Genomic DNA, 24,251 nt, shown 5'->3' on the forward strand with positions numbered 1-24,251 from the left:
CGCCTTTGTTATAGCTGCAATCTGCGCCTCCATGGAGAGGGTGGTATCGAAGGTAAGAAGTAAAGACAGTCACATGTCGAAGAAAAGACAGAGACACAGCTTTCTGGGGTTTTAGGAAAGAGCCATTCCCAGTCACACCTGGAAACGCCTGGGATTGAACCTGGTCTGATGCTCTGTAATGGCAGAGCAGTTTCCATAACGGCTTTCCCAGTTTGGGGGAAACAAGGCTTCACCAGTCATAGTTTATGAAAGGGAGGGAGACTGGCTGAGCCTTGCTCATGCATTTCCATTTGCAGAGCAACTCACAACAGTATTTTCCAAGCACAATGTGTGTGAGGGGGTGGGGGAAGAGGGAAGAGGAAGGAATGTTAATCACTCCCATAGTCGGTAATATTTAAATCAGCTGATCTACCTGCTTCATTAGAACTGGAAGTGCATATTGGCATTCATATCTTAGAATCTCTCTTTCTCTTTTTCTATCAGCATTGAGGTGCCATGAGGAACTCTTACCTTGCTTCGATACTTCTTTTTGGGGGTCTCTTTCTTGCTGCAGGTAAGACATACACAGACATACAGTGGTATCTTGGCTTAAGAACTTAATTCGTTCTGGAGGTCGATTCTGAACCTGAAACTGTTCTTAACCTGAGGTACCACTTTAGCTAATGCTGCCAACGCGCTGCCAGAGCATGATTTCTGTTCTCATCTTGAAGCAAAGTTCTTAACCTGAGGTAGTATTTCTGGGTTAGCAGAGTCTGTAACCTGAAGCGTCTGTAACCTGAGATACCACTATACAAGCTTCTTAAACAATAAGTATGATAGGGATAAAGAACTGGAGACTAGTGGTGCTGGCGAGGCTAATCTGACCTCTCAAGGCTTCCCTTCTCAATCCCATCATAGAACCGAACCCCTCTCCCCTGCTATGCACCTCTTATTTTGTTCTCCTGTGCTTTATGAAAGCAAAGACACAGTCCCCGGTTCAAGACTCATTGTCTGTTGGGAGGGCTATACGAAAGTATGGCTGCTCACCCTATGGAAAAGAAGGTAAGAGAAGTCTTTTTGTCTGGGACTTGGTTCAGGAGTGAGCCTGTGGGTGCGGTAAGTTGTATTCCTTCTTCATGGAGACAAAATTCTGCTTAAAATTAGCTGCAGACCAGGAGTTTAGGACGCTGTGGAGAAATTTTCCAGCACAACAGATTCAGCATCACCCAGGAGCAAGAGTTCCACCTTGCTTTACTTCTCTTCCCATGTCAGCAATTGCTTGTAGGATGCTGGTGATGTTCAATATCATTTATTTTGCACTGGGGGTGGTGGTATTGTTTAATCATAAGGCGTAGGCTTTAGGTACGGACACATATTTAAAACAGGAGATTCTGTGAACTGAATTAGCAGCTTTTTACTCATGCAAGCCATAGACAATTTTTACCATTGAAATTACCGTATTTTTTGCTCTATAAGACTCACTTTTTCCCTCCTAAAAAGTAAGGGGAAATGTGTGTGCGTCTTATGGAGCGAATGCAGGCTGCGCGGCTATCCCAGAAGCCAGAACAGCAAGAGGGATTGCTGCTTTCACTGTGCAGCGATCCCTCTTGCTGTTCTGGCTTCTGAGATACAGAATATATTTTTTTCTTGTTTTCCTCCTCCAAAAACCAGGTGCGTCTTGTGGTCTGGTGCGTCTTATAGAGCGAAAAATACGGTATATGAAGCAACATGAAGGTGTGATTCACCTTGTTTGTTCTGCATTGTCCTTTTTGCACACACTAATACCATCATTCCCATTGTCTGCCAAAGATTGTGTGCATGTGTGAACCAGCCCCAAGTGGAATATTTGAGTCGGCACTACTGAACTTATTTACAAGTGAAAATCAGGACTTTACTGACAAACCTTTAACTGGATTTCTTCTCGTGGTAGCATATATGATCATCAAGAGCTTCTGCAAAGTTCTTAAAAGGGCAACTTTATTTTATTTTGTATTGATGAGTATGGCATACAGCCCTCACGGAAAAGCTCACACACATTATGATTGGCAAGATGAATAAAACACAAGGACACTTTTGCTGAAGGGTAGTGAAAGTCTACTGTCTTTATAAATATGCCACCAAGTGGAAGACATGTGGATTTCATGATAACCAAATAACAGTAGTAGTTTTATATTTCCTATTTATAGAAATCTTTGCCATTATTCCGTGGGAACTACTATTATCGCAAGGGTGAAGTTATCTCCAGAGTATGGAGTTGTAGTTTTTTTGTTTGTTGATAACAAGTTGGATTTTTTTTTTAATATATATTTATTAAGGTTTTTCAATACAAAAAGGCATATTCAGTAAAACAACATTAGTTATTTAACCTCTTTTCATCATAACTTTGGACTCCCCCACACCTCCCCCACACACTTGCATCGTTATAAAGTTATTTCCAAGCAAATTATCATTTTGTAGGTAAATCTTTAGGTTCAGTCATTAAAATATGGTTAAACTTAAATCTAGTTTAGTGATAGACAATTATTTCTATTCTGGCATCCCTATCAACATTCCGCCAAATTACAATGTTTTTGTAAATAAATCTTAAATTTCTTCCAGTCTTCTTCAACTCTCTCTTCTCCCAGATCTCGGATTCTGCCGGTCATCTCTGCTAGCTGCATATAGTCCATCAGCTGCATCTGCCATTCTTCCAGGGTGGGTAGTTCTTGAGTCTTCCAATTCTTAGCGATCAATATCCTTGCTGCCGTTGTTGCATACATAAAAAATGTTCTATCCTTCTTTAACACATTCTGGCCGACAATGCCCAAGAGGAAGGCCTCTGGTTTCTTGGTAAAGGTATACTTAAACACCTTTTTCAGCTCATTATATATCATCTCCCAGAAGGCCTTCACTTTAGGGCAAGTCCACCAGAGGTGAAAGAATGTTCCTTCATTTTCCTTACATTTCCAACATTTATTATCAGACGAATGGTATATCTTAGCCAATTTAACTGGGGTCATGTACCATCTGTATATCATTTTCATTACATTTTCCTTCAAAGCATTACATGCAGTGAAGTTCAGCCCAGTGGTCCACAACCTTTCCCAATCTTCAAACATAATATTGTGCCCAATATCCTGTGCCCACTTTATCATTGCCGATTTAACCATTTCGTCTTGTGTGTTCCATTTCACCAGCAAATTATACATTTTTGAAAGTACTTTAGTCTTAGGTTCTAACAGTTCTGTTTCCAACTTCGATTTCTCCACCTGGAATCCTAACTTTTTATCATTCTTGAATACTTCTTTAATCTGAGCATAGTGTAGCCAGTCTCGCACTTTATCTTTTATTTTCTCTAAACTCTGCAATTTCCAATTTTCTCCATCTCTTTCTAATATCTCCCAATATTTTGGCCAATTGGCCTCCATATTGGCTCTTTTTAGGGCCTTAGCCTCCATGGGTGACAGCCACCTCGGAGTTTTATTCTCCAGTAAGTCTTTGTATCTTATCCAGACATTGAATACTGCTTTCCTGACAATATGGTTCTTAAAGGCCTTATTGATCTTAACCTTATCATACCATAAATATGCATGCCATCCAAATGCATTGTTAAAACCTTCCAGATCCAGTACATCCGTGTCCTCAAGAAGTAGCCAGTCTTTTAGCCAGCAGAACGCTGCGGCTTCGTAGTACAATTTTAAGTCTGGCAGGGCAAAGCCCCCTCTTTCTTTCGCATCCGTTAGTATCTTGAACTTAATTCTGGGCTTTTTGCCCTGCCAGACAAATTTAGAAATATCTTTCTGCCACTTCCGGAAGCACTCCGTTTTGTCTACAATCTGCAAAGTCTGAAACAAACATTTTTGGCAATACATTCGTCTTGATGGCAGCTATTCGGCCTAACAATGAAAGTTTTAATTTTGACCAACTGTCCAAGTCTCTCTTAATTTCCAACCAACATTTCTCATAATTATCTTTAAATAGACTCAAATTTTTTGCTGTTATGTTTACCCCTAGGTATTTCACTTTCTTAACCACAGTTAATTCTGTCTCTCTCTGAAACCGTCCCGACTCAGTATCTGTCAGGTTTTCCCCCAAGACCTTAGTTTTTTGTTTATTTAGTTTAAATCCCGCCAGTCGACCAAAATCCTGAATCAGTTGTAGTACTCTTTTCGTGCTAGATTCTGGCTCCTGTAGTGTCAAAACTAGGTCATCTGCAAACGCTTTAAGTTTATATTGTTTCCCTCCAACCCGGATCCCTTCCACCAGCCCGTCCCCTCTAATCATATTCAGGAGCACTTCCAGAACCGAGATAAATAGTAGCGGGGAAATCGGGCAGCCTTGTCGTGTACCTTTTTCAATTTTAAACTCTTCTGTAACCACATTGTTAACTATCAATTTGGCCTTTTGTTCCGAATATATTGCATCAATCCCATTCTCGAACCCCGAACCCACTCCCATTTCCTTTAAATTCCCCTTCATAAACTTCCAGGATATGTTGTCAAAGGCCTTCTCCGCATCTATAAAAATTAAAACTGCTTTAGTATTTATGTCTGTTTGCAAAAGTTCCAATATATCTATAATGTTCCTTGTGTTAGCGGACATATGTCTGCCTGGGAGAAAGCCTGCCTGGTCTTTGTGAATTACTTCGCTTAAAACCTTCTTGAATCTACTTGCCAAAACATCTGCAAATATTTTGTAATCCACATTTAAAAGGGAGATGGGACGGTAGTTCTTAAGTTGTGTCTTTTCAATTTCCGACTTTGGTATCAGCGTAATAAAAGCTTCCTTCCACGATTCCGGCGCCTTCTTCCCCTCCATAATTTCGTTGCTGACCTCCAACAATGGTTGTATCAGGTAGTCTTTCAGTATCTTGTAGTACTTGGAGGTCAGCCCATCTGGCCCTGGCGATTTGCCCTGTTTCATGTTCTGGATGGCCTGCTCAATCTCTTGTCGTGTTATTTTGCCATTCAGGATTGTTCTGTTTTCTTCTGACAACTTTGTTAGTCCATTTTTCTCCAAAAATCGTTTCATCTCTGTTTCGTCTTGTGGCCCTTGAGTATATAATTTTTTGAAATATCTCTGGAAACTCTTTCTGATCTCTCCGGGGTTCTGAATACTTCTTCCTTCAATCTCTAAACTTGTTATTGTATTTAATTTTTGTCTCCTCTTCAACTGCCAAGCTAGCAGTTTTCCACATTTGTTAGCCGATTCAAAAGTTTTTTGTTTCATTATTTTGATCTTCCATTCTATTTCCTGGTTTAGAGTATTGCGCTTGATGAAGTTTAATTTCTCGCAGAGTCGGCTAGGACTTCGGATTAGATCTTAACTTCTTCTCTAACTCTTTAATTCTTTCCAGGATTTTGTCCTTCCTTTCATTTTGTTTCCTTTTCTTTATAGTATTCTGTTGTATCAAGAACCCCCTCATCACGGCCTTACTTGCGTCCCAGATAGTTCTTTTTTCCACCGTAGTGTTCATGTTAATCTCAAAATAGTCCTTTAAAGTTTTTTGGGCCTTCTTTACAATCTCTTGATCTCTAAACAGGCCATCATTCATCTTCCATCTGAAGGAACCGGTTGGGATCAATGTCATGTCCATTCTCAGTGCGTTATGGTCGGAGCATGTCTTTGGGCAGATTTCCACCTTTCTAATCTTGGGTGCCAGACCTCTAGTTATCCATATTTGGTCGATTCTTGTCCAGATCAGTTGGGCTTCAGAGAAGAATGTTCCTTCCCTTCCCAAAGGGTTTCTCACCCTCCAAATATCAATCCAGTCCATATTGTCTGTCATTTCAAAAAAGGTCTTTGGTAGTCTTCCGTCTTTAGTAACCTTTTGATTCTGTGACTTATCCATGTTAGTTGATACAACCCCATTCATATCTCCCATCATAATGATGTTGTTGTAGTCCAAATAATCCAGCATAGTCTCATGCAACTTCTTATAAAATTCCGATTTCCCTTCATTTGGAGCATAAATTCCTAATATCAAAATTTTTTCTCCTTGATATTGTATTTCTATTGCCAAAATTCTTCCATGTTCGTCTTTAAACAGAAATTTAGGTGAAAGGCTCTCTTTTGCGTAAATCACCACACCTCTCTTTTTTACTTTGTCCGACGATATAAATTCCTGACCAAGTCTTTTATTTATTAACACTTTTCTATGGAGCCTAATCACATGTGTTTCTTGTAAGCAGATAATGTCCAATTGTTCCTTTTTTAATATATGAAAGATTTTTCTCCTTTTTTCCGGACTGTTACAGCCATTTATGTTCCAACTCAAAAGTTGCAGAGACATCCTGAATAAGTCTGGTTATTCTTGCTGGGGTGGTACCTTGTTCTCCGGTTCTTGAGGGTCCGAGGGTGCCGGCTCCCCCGGAGATTCGGGCCCTGGGAGTACTCCAAGTCCTTTGTGAAGATCTTCTCCGTGTGCCGCCAAAAACTTGTCTCTATCCTCCAGTGTTCTAATTTTATTCTTTCTCCCTCTGAAAGTAAAAGATAGTCCTTGGGGGAACTCCCACCTGAAGATAATTGAGTTACTCCTCAGCAGTCTTGCTAGTTCCGAATAGTCAGATCTAAGGTCCAACAATTGTTTAGGAATGTCCTTGTAAATTTCAATTCTTTTATCCAAAATGTCCAGTGACTTTCCGTAGTGTAGGCCCAAAATCTTATCCCTTTCCTCCTTAGATCTCAGTATTATCAGACAGTCTCTGGGCTTCTCTTTCCTTCTAAGCCTTCCAAGCCTGAAAGCAGATACTATTTTAAAGTCTTTTTCCTCTAAATTCCAGAACTTGGAAAATTCTTTAGTCAAGAACTCAGTTAGGTTGTCTTCTTCCACTTCTGGTATTGACCGTATCCTCAAGTTGGCCTCCCTGTTCCGCAATTCTGTCATAGAAAAGTAGATCTGATGTTCTCCAACTTGTTTGCTGAGTGGTCTTACTTCTTTTTCAAGCTCTCCCAGTCTTTGGCTAGTATCCTCAACCAGTTTCCGATTTTCACCTACAGCCTCCTTCAATTCTCCAATAGATTGAACATTTTGTGCAACTTGTCCAGTTAATTTATTCAAACTTTCTGTATTTTGGTCAATTTTAGCTGTTTGCAAGTCAACCTTTCTATCCAAGGCCTCCAATTTTTCAAAATTTTTTTCTAAAACAGAACCACTTGCTCCTGAGGCCATATCTTCCAATTGTAATTCCTCTGTTTCTCCCTCCCCTGCCTGTGACAGGGAGGCCGCCTCTACCTCAGGAAGCAAAGTGGAAGGCAACGCAGGCACAGATGATCTACGCTGTGAGGCTGCAGATAAGGTTAAAGTTGTTTGTCTGGTTCTTCCCCTTTTTCTTGTTCCACTCATTCCAAAGTTATCAAAAAACCAAGGTCAACTGAGTTGTTCCCATGAGAAAGCAGCGGCCCAGGTGCAACAGTCAAGCAGGAGGCCGAGAAAGGAAAATGAAACAAAAGTCACTGCTGTAGTTCCAAAATCCTCTAGAGGGAGCTGGAAATGTCTTTAGAGAGAAATCAAATCCAATTCAAATTTATATATCTAATATAACTGATTCAACGTCCAAAAACCTCCACAAAGATAAGTTTTGGCAGAGTTAATTCTTTAAACAAAACAATGTTTCTAAAAGTGCTTAAACAACAGTTGTTTCAAAGTAGCAAGTTCGAGCTCAGAATGTCTCAAAGTCTAAATTCAAAGTATCCAGGTTTGCAGACTGATGCTCAGTTACTCAGGCAGCTCCAGCACCTGGGGTTCTTATTTAATTTGTAATCCACTGGTTCAGCAGAAGAAGGGTATCCTTGTCTCCATATAAGTCAGAAAAACAGCCACTTAAAATCTTTTATCCACACAGAAAAAAGTAATTCAAAAGGGTGCCAGATCAATTGGTTAAAGCATCTGTCTTAATCTCCACTCCTCCTGCTCTTTGCTTTCAAGTTCAGTGTTAGCGGAAGACGGACTTCCTGTTTATCGTCACTCCGCTTTCAGCCAAATTCCAAGTTTGAAAGTCTTTAAAGTCTTAAAATTGTAAAGTCCAAATTACTCACGGGTTGTAACTTTCCGAATTTGGAGGATTCAGGAATTAAGGTCAGCGCTGACCGGCAACAGCAACGCGGCTTCGCTCCGTTGACTGCGAAACGACCCACAGCGCCGCTACCCCCTCCGCGATCCGGAGCCCCGTTACGGGGTCCCTTCAACGTTTTGGGGGCTGCTTCTGGCGCCCGCTGGGTCTCGAGACCACAGGCTTCCGCCACCTGTGGTTTTCCTGAGTGGGTCTCCGCTTCGCCATAGCGGACGACCCGTTTTCAGCGGAGCTTCCCTCTCCTTACAAGGAGCAGGCAGCCATTACCGAACGCGCCGCCTCCGGAAGTCCGATAACAAGTTGGATTATGTAGCACAACTGCGGAATGACAATAAAAGGTTAGCCCCCCCCAAAAGGAGAGTGAAATTGTTGGGTTCTACTTATTAACGTATGCTTGAAGTAGCCCTGATTAGTTACGCAAAAAGGCTTAATTTTAACTTGTTTTCTCTTTTCTTTTGCTGTTCCGCAGGACTCATAATTGATAGGAACCTCATGAAGAAGGAATGCATTTGGACAATGCATTATGTTGGAAGCAATCTAAGAGGTTTATATTGCTGCTATGAAACAGGTAATTATTACTGAACTGGCTTTTTTGTTACATTGCAAGTGTGGTTAAAATCCTGCTAATGTTTTCATCTGCTTATAATGGTCTCCTAAAGTTATTATAAATTTTCCTCATTCTTTTCTGAAGTTCTTGTCCTCTTTGTTTCTGAGCTTCCATTTAATTTTGCCATTTCAGCCTAGTCCATCAACTTTGCCATTCTTCCTTGGTTGGAATTGTTTCTCTCTTCTATCTCTGAGCTAGCAACATCTGTGCGGCTGTTGTCACGTACATAAAAATTATTTGCTGGTCCCTTGGAATCTTGGTACCTGTTGTTGTTCAGTCGTTTAGTCATGCCCGACTCTTCGTGACCCCATGGACCAGAGCATGCCAGGCACTCCTGTCTTCCACTGACTCCCGCAGTTTGGTCAAACTCATGTTAGTAGCTTCGAGAACACTATCCAACCATCTCATCCTCTGTCATCCCCTTCTCCTTGTGCCCTCAATCTTTCCCAACATCAGGGTCTTTTCCAGGGAGTCTTCTCTTCTCATGAGGTGACCAAAGTATTGGAGCCTCAGTTTCAGGATTTGTCCTTCCAGTGAGCACTCAGGGCTCATTTCCTTCAGAATGGATAGGTTTGAGCTTCTTACAGTCCATGGGACTCTCAAGACTCTCCTCCAGCACCATAATTCAAAATTATCAATTCTTTGGCGATCAGCCTTCCTTATGGTCCAGCTCTCACTTCCATACATCACTACTGGGAAAACCATAGGTTTAACTATACGGACCTTTGTTGGCAAGGTGATGTCTCTGCTTTTTAAGATGCTGTCTAGGTTTGTCATCGCTTTCCTCCCAAGAATTAGGCGTCTTTTAATTTTGTGACTGCTGTCACCATCTGCAGTAATCATGGAGCCCAAGAAAGTAAAATCTCTCACTGCCTTCCCCTTTTATTTGCCAGGAGGTGATGGGACTAGTGGCCATTATCTTAGTTTTTTTGATGTTAAGCTTCAGACCATATTTTGCGCTCTCCTCTTTCACCCTCATTAAAAGGTTCTTTAATTCCTCCTCACTTTCAGCCATTAAAGTTGTGTCATCTGCATATCTGAGGCTGTTGATATTTGGTACCTATAATTCATAATAAAAAAGCTTCTGGTTTTTAAAGAAAGGTTATTTTAAACATCTTTTTTCATTTCATTATATATCATTTTCCAAAAGGTTTTGATTACCTTACACTCCCACCACATTACCAAACTTACTTATAAATCAAAATCAGGACCTTTAATTGGATTTCTTCGGGTAGTAGCATATACAGTTGTCAAGAACTTCTGGAAAGTTCTTAAAAGGGCTACTTTAAAATCTTGGTATAGATTAGTATGGTATACAGGCCTCACTGAAAAGCTAACACACATGTTGCAACTGGCAGGAAGAATAAAGCACATGAAGGGCAGTGGGGTTTTATTGTCCTTACAAATATACCAGAAAGTTGAAGACATGGATTTCATAGTATCATAGAATTGGGAGGGACCCAAGGGTCATCTAGTCCAATCCCCTGCAATGCAGGAATCTCAGCTAAAGACAAATGGCCACCCCAACCTTTGCTTAAAAACCTCCAAGGAAGGAGAGTCCACAACCTCCCGAGGGAGTTTGTTCCACTGCTGAACACTTACTTTCAGAAAGATTTTCCTGCTGTGTATTCAAAACTCCTTTCTTGTAACTTGAAGCCTTTGGTTCAATTCCTACCCTCCAGAGCAGGAGAAAACAAGCTTTCCCCCTCTACCGTGTGACAGCCCTTGAGTCATTTGAAGATGGTTAACATATCTCCTCTAGGTCTTCTCTTCTCCAAGCTAAACATACCCAGCTCCCTTGATCATTTTGGTTGCCCTCCTCCACACGTTTCAGATGATACTCAAATAATATTAATAATTTTGTATTTCCTCTTTATAGAAATGTTCACCATTTTTGTGTGGGAAGTGTTATTATCACAAGCGTGAAGTTATCTCCAGAGTGGAGAGTTGTAATTTTTTTGCTTGTTGAATATGATTTTGCTTATGTAACACAACTGCAAAATGGGTATAAAAACTTAGGGGGGGAGAGAGAGAGACAGAGAGAGAGAGAGAGAGAGAGAGAGAGAGAGAGAGAGAGAGAGAGAAGAGATTTGGGTTTTACTTATAATGTATGCTTTTAGTAGACCTAATCAGGTATACAAAATGGCTTTAAAATAAATAAATTCATTTTGCTGTTCCACAGGACCCAAATCTCTGACCAACTCTGTATGCAATAATTATGGTTGCAGCTCCATAAAGATGGTGTGTTTTTGGACAAGGGAGTTTGTCCGAAGCAATTTGAAAGGTGTATATTGCTGCAGAAAAGTGTAAGTCCAAATATTGTGGAAAACTCCGTAAGAACAGAAGCCTAACAATGCAGTCCATGATGATGATGCTTCTACCTGTATTCTACTGACCATAATTTGAAGCTCTGTTCAGGACTCCAAACTAAATGCATGCAAGTTTTCTATGCAGACAGTGATCTAGGTTGCAGGAATTGAATGTGTGACCTCACTATTCTTTTCACACATTTGCTTCAAAGGCCTGAAGAAGACTAAATAATTTTGGAGAGGCTATCATTTCCTCTTTTTGGTTGATTTAATTATTAGCAAATCTTTGGGGTTAGAGCCAATAGTTTCTTTCTTTCTTTCTTTCTTTCTTTCTTTCTTTCTTTCTTTCTTTCCATCCATCATCTATATCATCTCTCTCTCTCTCTCTCTCTCTCTCTCATCTCTCATCTATCTATCTAATAATAATAATAATCCAGAGTTATATGTTACACCTAAGGTCTGTTTCTCAGGTGTCAAAGGTCAGGATAAAAGAGGTGCATCTTTAGCTTGGGTCACATGTTTATTTTCCATTTCAGAATGGAAATAGTATAACCTCCTCATCCAATGTCTCCTTGGTCAATATGTCCTCAGCTGGAACCTCCTCGGCCAAAACTTCCCCAGCCAATACCTCCTCCCATAGTAGACTCTCATCCTGTGAAAACAATAACAGAGTTACCATGGCCATATTACGAGTTTTTGTTAACTCCGCTTTCAAGTTTTAAAACATTAAACCAATTTGCATGTTTTCATGTGGGAGTGGGTAAATGTTCAAGGATGCAGAAGCAAGCCCATTTGCCAGGGCCCCAATTCCACATGCACTAAGCTGACTTTGCAACATTAAAGGAAAAGTTCATAAAGGGGCTTCTAAGCATGTTCAGAAGAGTGCACTTAGAAACTTCCACATCATCCGGAACCCTGGTAATGCTGGGTTCCTGACTACATGGAGGTTTCTAGCTGTATATAATCTGAAGCGCCATTCAAGCTTTTACACTATGAAAGTCTGCTTTGTGGGCTGGGATACTATGGTCGGGCTTTTATGTGCAAACCCTCTGCTCTCTTCATACATTCTCTCTGAAAGCCAAAAACTCTTGACATTCAGACGAACAATTTTGCAATTGCGTGGTCTTCTGTTGTTCCGCATGATATTTTACAGGAAATATCTTGGGTTCCACCTTTAATAGTTCTACAGATATCAGTAGTGCCTCTTGCAATGTTCTGGTATTATTATTTTACTTACTTAGAATTTCAAAAGAAATTTAAAGTTCACTCCACATTGTTACTCACAGGCCCTCCAAGTGTCCTTATTTTCCTGGGATGTCCCTGATTTAGAGAAGCTACACCGGTTTCTTTTTGATTATATATATATATATATATAAAATTTATTTTCCATTTAATATTATGCATTCACATCCCCATTATCCACTTTACTGCCCTCAACTTCCTTCCCTCCTGCCTCATGACTTTTGAAATTAACCTTTATATCATTGCAATTTATACGTTTTCCAATTCTAATTACACTCATTACAGAATACCTCAAAATTCAAATAAACAGAAGCAGAATCGGAAGCAGCCGTAGCCGCAGAAGAAGAAGAAGAAGAAGAAGAAGAAGAAGAAGAAGAAGAAGATGCACAGTCCTAAGACTATATAATAAAACTGTAATTAGAAACAGAAATGGCTATGAAATTATGGACATTGAATGTTAATGGAATAAATAATAAAGTTAAAAGAAATAAAAATTGAACAAATTTTATTGAAGAGAAAATTGAACATTATTTGTTTACAAGAAACGTGGCAAGGAAGCACAGAAAAAAATTAATTAACAAAAAATAGGAAATGAATTTATATCTTGAGATAAAAGTAAAAAAAGAGGTGTGGTTTTGTGTATTAGAGATAGATATGAAGCATGGCAGATCTTCAAGGATGAGGAGGGAAGGCAAAAAATTAATAATAGTTGGAATTTACGCAGCAAATGGCTCAAAGCCTGAATTTAATAAATCATTGAACAAGAAACTTTTAGATTATATGGATAAAAAATATCATAATGGCGGACTTAAATGGGGTGGTTTCATTGGAAATGGACAGATCAAAAAGAAAAACAGAATCCAAGGAGGAGAAACTACCTAAGACTTTCTTCTCTTTGGTAGAAAGCTGCAATCTAATAGACATTTGGAGATTAAGACACCCATTGGACAAGCAATTCCTGTTCTTCTCAGAGCCTAATCAATCAGCTGGAAGGACAGACTACTTTTGGATATCCAGCGAATTAGCAATAAGGATTACAAAAGTAGAAATTCAACCAAAAACTTTATTGGAGCATAATTCATTTTTTTTAATTAAGAGGAATAGATAAATCAACTTTTTGATGGAGATTGAATGGTAGATTGAATGGTAGATCAGGAAATAAATGAAAAGGCACAAAAAACCTTAAAAGACTATTTCAAAATTAATCTGAATGAAGAGACAAAAATTAGTACTATATGGGATGCAAGCAAAGGTGTAATGAGAGGTTTTTCCATACAACAAAATAGCTTTAAGAAAAAATAAGAGAAAAGAAGAAATCAGAATTATTAAATCATATTATGGAAAATGAAAAGACATTAATCAGTAAACCTAGTGTTACAAAAGGTAAACAAAATATTAAGATGTTACAAACACAATTCTCAATGATTATAAATCAGGAGACTGAATGGAAAATAAAGAGGATGAGACAGAAAAAAATTGAATTAGAGAATAAACCAGGAAAATTGTTAGCATGGCAATTAAAGAAAAGACAGTGCCAAAACACAATTAATAAGATTAAAATCAAAGACAAGTTAGTTGAAAATCTGAAAGAGATTAGAAAGAATTTTAAAAATTTCTATAGACAATTATATAAAGCTGGAAAAGAAAACGTAGTTGGAATCGAAAAATAATTTAAAAAAGAATTTTAAAAATTTCTATAGACAATTATATAAAGCTGGAAAAGAAAACGTAGTTGGAATCGAAAAATAATTTAAAAAAGAAAATGTGCGAAAAAATTCTGAAAGAGAAAAAAGACTGACTGAATGAACCAATAACACTAGAAGAAATACAAACAGGAATTAAAGACTTAAAAATTGAAAAGGCCCCAGGACCTGATGGATTTACTGCAAAATGTTATTAAAAATTAAGCCAAATTATGCTGTGACCGTTGAAAGAGGTCATGGATAACATTTTAGAAAAGGGAGATATCCCAGGGACATGGAAAGAGGCATTTATTAACATTGATCCCAAAACAGGATGTAGATTTACTTCAGGACAAAAATTACAGGCGAATCTCGCTATTAAATGATTACAAAATGTTTGCAAGTATACTAGCAAAGAGACTAAAAAGAGTGTTAAAGGATATGATACATGAGGCCCAAGCTGGCTTTCTTCCTGGTCGACAGATGAAAGATAATGTAACAAATATACTGGATATAATAGAATATCTGACTAGCAGGAATGACAAGCAAGCAGCATTAATAGTTATAGATGCTGAGAAGCTCTTTGACAATATTTATTGGGAATTTATTATAGAAAACCTGGAATTAATGGAAATGGGACAGTTTTTTATAAAAAGGGATCAAAGCAATCTATTCAGATCAAAAAGCTAGATTTATTGTAAACGGTGTGTTAACTGATAATTTTGAAATTATGAAGGGCACCAGACAAGGTTGTCTGTTATCACCATTATTGTTCATTACAGTCCTGGAAGTCCTTCTAAGAGATATGAGAAAAACTGATAATATTAAAGGAATTTGTGTCAGTCGAAAAATATATAAATTGAAAGCCTTTGCGGATGATTTAGTTATAACAGTAGAGGACCCATTAACTGGTGCAATGGAAGCACTAGAAAGAATAGAAGAATTTGGACAGGTGACAGATTTTAAATTAAATAAAAAGAAAAAGAAAATTCTAGTTAAAAATATGGACCAACATTTAAAGGACGAACTGCAACAAAAAATAGGTATTGAAGTGGTAAAAAAGTTAAATATTTAGGAGTCTAGTTAACACCAAAAATATATGTATTTGTTTAAAGATAACTACACACCTATATGGAATGGTATCAAAAGAGACTTAGAAGTGTGGGGAAGAATGAAGCTATCCCTATGGGGTAGGATTTCAGTGATCAAAATGAATGTGTTACCCAAAATGCTATTTTTATTTCGAACAAGCCCAATTATAAATGGTGTAGCTAATTTCAAAGGGTGGCAAAAAGTAATTACAAAATTTATCTGGCAAGGGAAAAAACCAAGAATAAAATTTAAATTACTTACAGCTGTTAAAGAAAGAGGAGGTTTCTCCCTGCCAGATTTGAAATTGTACTATGAAGCTTCTTGCCTATGCTGGTTAAGGGAGTGAATATTGTTAAAAAATACAGATCTAGTAGATCTGGAAGGATTTGACAATAGGTTTGGGTGGCATGCATATTTATGGTATGAGAAGGTAAAAATCCATAAAGATTTTCTGAACGACATAATTCGAAAATCAGTCTATGGGGTGTGGAATAGATATAAGAATTTATTAGAACATAAACACCATGGTAGCTGTCACCGTTAGAGGCAACAACAATTTTATCCCTAATTCATTCTCAATTGCATAATTCACTTCCTCTTCCTGCGGGTTTAACCATCCTGCTAATTCCACAATCAATCTGGTCTTAATGAACTCTCCTGCAACTTCCAGTACTGCTCTAAATCTCAAATTACGTTCTTTTTGCCTCACTTCCATCATCGCTAAAGAATCTCAGGTCTCCTTTTGTAATTTGGCCAATTCTGCAACTTCTGCTTTAACCTTCTCACCATCTTTTCTCATCTCTTTCACTTCTTTTTGTGTTTTTCTAATGGCATCATCCAGAGCTTGCATTTTTATCTTAACATCTTGTACAGTTTCCCCTAATTCCAATGATTTAGTTGACAGTTCTCTAATTTGTCCCATCAAATCTGCCACTGATTGGTCAATTTTCTTTTTCATAGCTGTTAGTTTACTCTCTATATTTTTTCCACTATCTTTTATGTCCCTTTTTATCTCAGCAAACATTTCCAAAATTTTACTAGATTCTGGGTCTTGCCTTGAAGCTCTCCTTTCCAGCCCCTCCCTTTTTTGTTGCCATTTTGCTATTTTTTATAAACTTATATTTTTTTCAAGTCTTAGACACTTTTAAAATCCTAATTTCTGAATTGCAGTTTTTGAAACTGCCAATAGATGTCGCCCACTCTATAAAAGCAGAGAGGGACATGAAAAACAACAACCCACAAACTAAAGAGAACTGCAATTTCCCTCTTAGCCACTAGATGGTATCAGTGGTCAAATTACTTCTTCACCTTCCCTTGTTTTGTATGCAACCGCTTGCTTATTTGCCAACCAAGTAAGTTCTCAAAACAAAAGCCGTTACTATTTTTAACTTTTCACTCTCCACTTTTGGTTTCTTTGTTAGGCAGCCTTCAGGATGTAGGATGAAAATAAAGAAAAAAACCAATAAGTTTTTTTTTCAAATAGTCAAAATGAAGTCTCTTTGGCTGCTTCTATATGTGCCTAATGCACAAGAAAGAAAGAAAGAAAGAAAGAAAGAAAGAAAGAAAGGGGGGAGGGAAGCAAAACTTTCCACTGATTTAAAAAACAAACATTGAGGGGACAATTCACACACAATACGAAATCTACTTTCAATTTCTTTGTTAAACTGACTTCAGGGCATAGAAAAACAAAAGCTCCAGCTCAATACAAAATCTCTTTGGCCGCTTCTTTATTTGCCTAATGCACCGGAAAAAAGAAGGGGGGGGCAGAAACACCCACCAATATAAAGGGCAAACAAAGGGGGGGGGGAGGTGGTAGGAAAAATTGAATATATCCAAGATAGCCCAGACAAAGTCACAGTCTACCAATTACTTCAACCTAATCCGATTGATCAAAGGACTTTAAGATGCAAATTGGAAAAAGCTCTGTGTGTCACCCCACTCTCTAATCTCGGTGCAGCCTCCCCAAGGATGGAAGAGAAGCTGCCCCAGTTTCTGATTTGATTCCAGAATGTCCCACTTTTCCTTAGGATGTCCCTATTTTTATCGGAGAAATGTTGGAGGGTATTGAGTTATTGTGATCCAGCAGCAAGCAGCTATGACTCTCTGCAGCTTGTTTCTTTCCTTCTCCCTGCTTGCATCACACCAAACTAGCTACACAAAGCTTCTACCTACAATATCTTCCAACTCTGTATTCAAATCCCCTGGCTTTTATCTGCAGAGCGAGATAGGGCCCCACTCAATTGCCTCTACACATTTAGTCTTTTGATCCTGTGTTGTCTTAATCATTATCCCCAGGCTATCACCCTTAGAAGGAAACCAGCTTTAACATTCAACCCTTAATTGAATCCTAACATTTGCTTGATCTGGAATCTAGGGTGCCTTGCACCCACAGACTCATAACGGCTGCCAGAGCCTGTATTTCCCAGCTCAATCACTGAGAGCATTGAGAGCAGTGCTCTTAGTTGTCCTCCATGTTACCGAGGTCTGACTGGCTTCAAATAAAAGTATTTAGTGTCACCAGTCCTGTTCTGTGGAACACTTCCGAGGGTAGATTTCGCAGGCATCCTTGCTATTGACTTTCAGGCATCTCCTGAGAAGCTTTTTATGTCAACAAGCCTTTGCAACTCTTTAAATTTTCTTAATTGGCCATAGTCACCTTCAATGATCATGTCACATTGTTATTAATTGTCTTTTGTTTCATTGTGCACATATTTTATGAGATGGTGACATATAAATACTTCTATAAATAAATGCATTTCCAAGAAACTCCACAAAATTCTGCAATAAACTGTCAGAACATTTCAATCCCCCTGCAAGTGCCTACAACAATTAATCGTTTGATCTAAATTGCTGAGACCATAAAGTCCAAACACAAGGGGAGGGGAGAAACCTGAATGTAATTGAGCTTCTCCTTGATTTAAAATGTCTGAGACCATAAAATCCTAAAATGAAAAATGAGACAGAAATGTAATTTCAGATCATTTCTAATTTAAGTGTTGCCTGTAGCTACTCACCCAATCCAGGCAGACCCTGTTACTCTCCAGTTCAGATCCCCTTCTTATATCCTTCCATCATAATAAAGCTGTATGACCTTTTTCTGTGACATGGTTTATGATAATGTGACAAACTTACTGGCTTTTCTGTACGGTTCCTGGATGTGCTTCTCTAACGCAGCAGCCAATGATACCCACATCCAATTTGAGGCCATGGCGTCCCTGTGGGAGTTGTTATCATTCATGGTTCTGAAACAATCCTCCAACTCAGTTACTCTATGCTTTCCTTGATGAGATAAAAGAAACTTTTCCTACCCCCTTAAAAAGGGGAGTTAAAAGTAGATCAATAACAAGCTCTATTCATATAATCCAATGGAATAAAATGGCCACATAACCCACACGTTAAACCAAGGGTGGTGAAACTTTTTCAGTCCAAGGACAACATTTCCTCGGAAACCAACTTTCTGTTGGAAACCAACTTTTCAGGGGACACCTGCTAGTAGTGTTTGAGAACAGAAGCAAAAATGGGTGTAGCAGGGGATGTTGATTTAGTACAGCGGTGCCTCGCAAGACGAAAAGAATCCATTCTGTGATTCTCTTCGTCTAGCGGTTTTTTTCGTCTTGCGAAGCAAGCCCATTGAAGGATTAGCGGATTAGCGCTATTAGCGGCTTTTAGAGGCTTTTAGCGGCTTATCTGCTTAGAAAAAGGGGGGGGAGGGGGAAAAAAGCAGGAACTCGCAAGACATTGTCGTCTTGTGAAGCAAGCCCATAGGAGATTCGTTTTGCGAAGCACCTCCAAAACGGAATAACAACAACAACAACAACAACAACAACAACAACAACAACAACAACAACAACAAATAATTTATTATTTATACCCCGCCCATCTGGCTGGGCCTCCCCAGCCACTCTGGGCGGCTTCCATAAAAACCAAAAATACAGTAAAATATCACACGTTAAAAACTTCCCTGAACAGGGCTGCCTTAAGATGTCTTCTGAAAACTCTTTCGTCTAGCAAGTTTTCCGTCTTGCGAGGCATTCGTCTTGCGGGGCACCACTGTATCATATTATTTATTCCCCATCTAGATAAGCTAAAAGCATTATCATAATTCTAGAACACGTTTTAGCCAGGCAAAAGCACTACGGTAAAGGTAAAGGACCCCTGGATGGTAAAGTCCAGTCAAAGGCGACTACGGGATTGTGGTGCTCATCTTGCTTTCAGGCTGGGGGATCCAGAATTTGTCCACAGAAAGCTTTCTGGGTCATGTGGCCAGCATGACTAAACCACTTCTGGCACAATGGGATACTGTGATGGAAACCAGAGCACACGGAAGCACTGTTTACCTTCCCGTCGCAGCGGTACCTATTTATCTACTTGCACTGGTGTGCTTTCGAACTGCTAGGTGTCTAAACAACTCATTCATCAGTCACAAGGCTGCGGCTATGGAAGAAACCTCCATCAGGTTATATATGTGTGTAAATAAACCATAAATCATAAAGACACCACAGTCTCTGCTATGCCTCATTTCCCAGAAGGAAACATGGGTAGTGTGCCTGGAACTCCCTGGAAAACTGAACTGCTCTGAGATCAGAGGTGGTGTGTAAAATTATCCTGGATATAAGTTGTCCAGGGCTTTGTATAGCAACACACAAGCCTAGTAGCATATAGACAGGCAGTGCAGGTTGTCACATGCTGTTGGCTGTCTGCCCCCACCAGCAGTCCAGCTGCTACATTCTGTAATTAAGCATCTCACGATGCTGTTCTATTGAGTTCTGTGGTACTCAGCCTCCAATGTTTTGGCAGCTTGCTTGTGAATCAGTCCCACTCAATGCAAAGGTATTTGCTTCGGAATATATGTATAGGGCTGTGTTATTAGGCAGCAATTCTAGAAACACTTACTTGGGAGAAGGTATTCGGGAGTTCCACATACCCCTACATGATCTCCATGCATGTTTATTATTCATTCATTTAGCAAGATATATAAACTGCTCAAAGAGCTTTAAGTGGTGTCCATAAGGGAATTATTATTGACTGAAGGTGAAAAATAAGAGTGTGTGTCTCACTTTAGCTTCTTGTTATGGCCGCCAAGAGGGCCAACATGGAGTCCTGCATGCTTTCGCTGTGCACCTCTGCTCCCTCCAATCACGAAAACATCCTCTCTGCCCTCTTTGGCTGGCTTAGCAAAGCGAATACAGCGGACAGAAGCGATGCAGAGTGTGGGTAATAAATCAGGCTTAACGCAGACGGCCTTTCTTATCTCCAAGTCTTTATTCGTGTAGCATAACAATCATAAATCTCCCGGTGAGAGAGCACACATCTTCTCTCTCGCCTTGCGTACGAGACACACACAGACTGAAACACTCAGAGTAAAACCACTCCCGAATGTGTCTGTAACCACGCCTCAAGAATGTGAGACGTCATTCAGAACGTCACTCAGAACTCTTTAACCTTGTAAGTTCTGAAACCCTTAACACCCCCTCTCGTCTTGCATCTTGAGGGAAACTGTGAACACCTATTTACAGACCTCTTTGAGTTCAACTCACCTCCCATTGCCTTTTGCCTTCCTCTGGCATCTGTCCCAGGCAACTGTTGAACCCCTTCAACACTCCCAGAATCGCACTGTGCGAAACCAACCCACGCACTGGTGACCTGAAACCTCTCAGGTGGAATCCCCTTTGTGGTGCGAATTGACCACCGGAGCACAACCTCAGGTGCTCCTCCTGACCCACTGGGATCAGCAAGCGTGTCTCCTACCTCAGAAGACTCCCCTTCTGACTTGCTGCGTCTTCGGGCCTTCTGCACTTTGCTAACAGGAGATGAAGGCTCACTCTTGGGTTCTCTCTTAACCTGTGGAGAAACCCACCCCTGTGCTTGACCCTCATCAGAGACCTGGTCCTCAGCAACAGGCTCAGCCTCTGCCTCTCCTTCCTCCTCAGAATCAGATAGACATTCTGAGAGAACGTCAGGACCATCATTAAGTCTTGACCAACCATTCTGCTCACAGAACTCAGCATGCTTACTGACCAGCAGCTTGGTCTGATCACCCCCTGGGTATGCAAACTTCCACCCATTTGTCGCGGGATCATACCCACAGAAGATCATTTCCTGGTACCTTGGACCACCTTCCTTCCGTTGAGCTGTTGGTATAGGCACTGAAGCCCTGGAACCAAACACATGGAAGAAATGCACCTGTGGCTTTTTCTGGTGCAACAGAAAAAACGGTGTGTCACCTACAACGTGGTTGTAGGATCTGTTAAAGACAAAGCTGGCAGATTTCCAAGCTTCACTCCAAAAGCTCTGAGGCAGCCCAGAGTCACACAGTAAAACCCTGACAGCTTCAGCCAGTGTTTCACTCCTGTGCTCTGACACGCCTCTCTCTTGAGGAGACTTAGCACCCGTCACCTGGTGACAAATTCCCTTTTGCTTGAAAAACTCCTTCAGAGCAGACCCAGTAAATTGTGACCCACGGTCGCTCTTGAACCTTTGCACCTTGGTGGAGAACCTTAGTTCCACCTCCGCAACCCAATCCTTGGTCAGTTGCGCCGCTTCCCCTTGCGTTCTCAGTGAGAAAGACCACCCATTCTGAGTAAAATCATCTGTCAGCGTCAGCACAAACCTGGCCCCACCCAGACTCTGACACTCCATGGGTCCTGCAAGGTCTGTGTGTACAAGCTCAAAAGGCTTTGTGGTTACCCTCTCCACCCTGGGATAACTGCACTTTTGTACCTTTACCTTTCTGCATGCCCTGCACTCTAGGGATCTCCCACGCGGTTTGAGTCTGCAACCCTTAGTGCAGCTGGGCAGCCTTTGAACATCTTCCAAACAGGTGTGAAACGTTCTCCTGTGCCATAGATGAACATATGAATCATGGCTGGGAACACTAGCACACTGCGCCTGTGCTCTTCCGGCATTCCCCCCACCCTCCAGAGGTGTCTCCAGAACAAAGAGATTGTTCTTGCATTCCACGTTGACAAGCTGTTTCCCCCGTCTGAAAATGGAACAGACATCATTTTCAAAGCAAACTTTGTACCCTTCCTTTACAAGAGCAGGTACAGATAACAGGCAACAATGCATCTCTGGCACAACGTAGACCTCTAGCTCCGCCTGCAAAAAGGAAACATAAACATTTGCAACGTTAGACACTGGCATTTGTGACCCATTAGCAAACATAACAGTTTTCCCAGCTGAAACAGCCCTGCAGTTCCGCAGCTCCCCAGCAGGTGGCGCTCCAATCAGGTGATGACTCGCTCCTGAATCAATTATCCAGCGCAACACCCTGTCCTTGCTGGAGTTGTCCTTTAGCGTTGCCATGGCAACAAACGTCCCGCTGCCCCTGTCCTTGGCAGCTTCCGTAACCGCAACTTTTTCAGTTGTCCTGAAGACTGGACTTATCTCAGCGTTTCCAGACAGCTCTGCAGCACTTATCTCCCTCTGCAGCAGGTGGCTGACCTTGAAGCCTTCAGCTCTATCCGGCTTCCCAGGCTTCGGCTCACGACGCAAACAACTCTTGGCAGCCTTTGGAAAAAGAGGCTTCTCTGAGCTTTTACTGCTCACTGCCCCCCCACTTCTCACAGGGCTCCCAGGCCCCTTCCCTTCACCCCCTCTGATGGGTAAAGGGCTCCCAGCAGCTTGCCTCTTTCCAGGCCCATCACGCAGACACGTTGCAGCACCCACGCAGCTTTCAGACTCTGCAAACGTAGCAGCAACAGCGCCTTCGCCCCCCTCAGGGGCCCCACAGCTTTTCCCAGCTGTGCACCGGCTTTCACGAAGGTAGCCAGCGCCATCTTGCCTCTCCTGTTCTGATGCAGCCATCTCCCGGCCCTTGCTTCCGCCTCCAGCTTCACAAGCTTCCTGGAGCGCTAGCCAAGCGGCCTCTGGCTTCCTTGCCCCCAGAACAATAGGCTTCAGATCAGCACTCACGTTCTCAGCCAAAAATGCAAGCACACGCTTCTCAGCTTCACGTTGCTCTGCAACCGTCCCAGCTGCCTTAGACACCGGCTGGACCATTTCCCACAGCCTGGCTCCGACTAAAGACAACTCTACTTGAAAGCTCCACTCCAGCCACGTTTGGCTAGTCAGCTTCTCACATGGCAGCTTAAGCTCAAAGCCATGTTCCTGGGACTGAGCCATCTCCTCCCCCAGGGCTAAGCGTACTCACGAACAATGGCAGTAGCTTCCTCCGGCTCCCGGCAGATCGGCTTCTCCTCCCAGCGAGCTCCTTTCAGCATCAAAGAAAGCGAAGCTCTGGCTGGCCCCAGCGTCTTCACAGCTGGCTTCCCCCACACATGGGACGTTCCTTCTGCAACAGCTTCAAAGCTCTGGCTAATGACCCATAACCTATGGCCGCCAAGAGGGCCAACATGGAGTCCTGCATGCTTTCGCTGTGCACCTCTGCTCCCTCCAATCACGGAAACGTCCTCTCTGCCCTCTTTGGCTGGCTTAGCAAAGCGAATACAGCGGACAGAAGCGATGCAGAGTGTGGGTAATAAATCAGGCTTAACGCAGACGGCCTTTCTTATCTCCAAGTCTTTATTCGTGTAGCATAACAATCATAAATCTCCCGGTGAGAGAGCACACATCTTCTCTCTCGCCTTGCGTACGAGACACACACAGACTGAAACACTCAGAGTAAAACCACTCCCGAATGTGTCTGTAACCACGCCTCAAGAATGTGAGACGTCATTCAGAACGTCACTCAGAACTCTTTAACCCTGTAAGTTCTGAAACCCTTAACACTTGTTCCCTCCTCTCTTTTAAGATACAACATCCTGCCATGAAGATCTTGTCTATTCTTTCTGTGGTTTTCATCCTGTCATTTCTGGTTGCTCCAGGTAAGTTGTATTTAAACTTGCAAAGGGATTCTTTTGTGACAAGGCAGGTGACTCCACAATGAACTGAAGAGATTTGAGGTTCCTACTGTTCTTCCCACCTGGAAACTATTTTTAAACTGACCTCTAACATCTCTGAAAAATCAGGAAAATTGTGCATGGATCCATAACCTTTTGCACCTTGCCCTGGTGAAAATTCCAAATATTATGTAGATTAAATTGCTTGTGAGATGACAGCATAGTTAAATTTAGCAGTTAACAAATAGAGTATTTTTCTCTCTGTCTGTCTGTTTTTTTAAGTAGTCAGAGTGAGAGTGAGAATGAGAGTGAGAGAAGGAGAGACCCAGTAGTCCAGAACTCCAAGATCTGGGGTGAAATTTGCAAGTATCCCTAATTCTGACCAACTCTTTCTTTCTATACAGGATTCACACACACCAGTCGCGAACAATGTGAATATTTTCAAGGCA

At 41.0% G+C, this 24,251-nt stretch overlaps 1 protein-coding gene across 2 annotated transcripts; it reads left to right on the forward strand.

Annotated features, from left to right (window-relative positions):
• The first annotated feature begins 422 nt into the window (after nucleotides 1-422).
• On the forward strand, nucleotides 423-23,788 carry LOC308583206 (uncharacterized protein). 2 transcript variants are annotated; one of them, XM_081186983.1, is made up of 4 exons: nucleotides 423-553; nucleotides 8,500-8,598; nucleotides 10,820-10,943; nucleotides 23,715-23,788. In XM_081186983.1, exons 1-4 carry the CDS (start codon nucleotides 496-498, stop codon nucleotides 23,731-23,733), a joined length of 300 nt encoding a protein of 99 aa, XP_081043109.1. In that variant the 5' UTR covers nucleotides 423-495; the 3' UTR covers nucleotides 23,734-23,788. The 2 variants fall into 2 exon arrangements, with proteins under 2 accessions (XP_081043109.1, XP_081043108.1); XM_081186982.1 differs by lacking the exon at nucleotides 423-553 and adding an exon at nucleotides 948-1,041.
• Nucleotides 23,789-24,251: the final 463 nt, after the last annotated feature.

This window comes from Podarcis bocagei, assembly GCF_964188305.1.
Source record: "Podarcis bocagei genome assembly, chromosome: 3".
Lineage (NCBI taxonomy): Eukaryota > Metazoa > Chordata > Lepidosauria > Squamata > Lacertidae > Podarcis > Podarcis bocagei.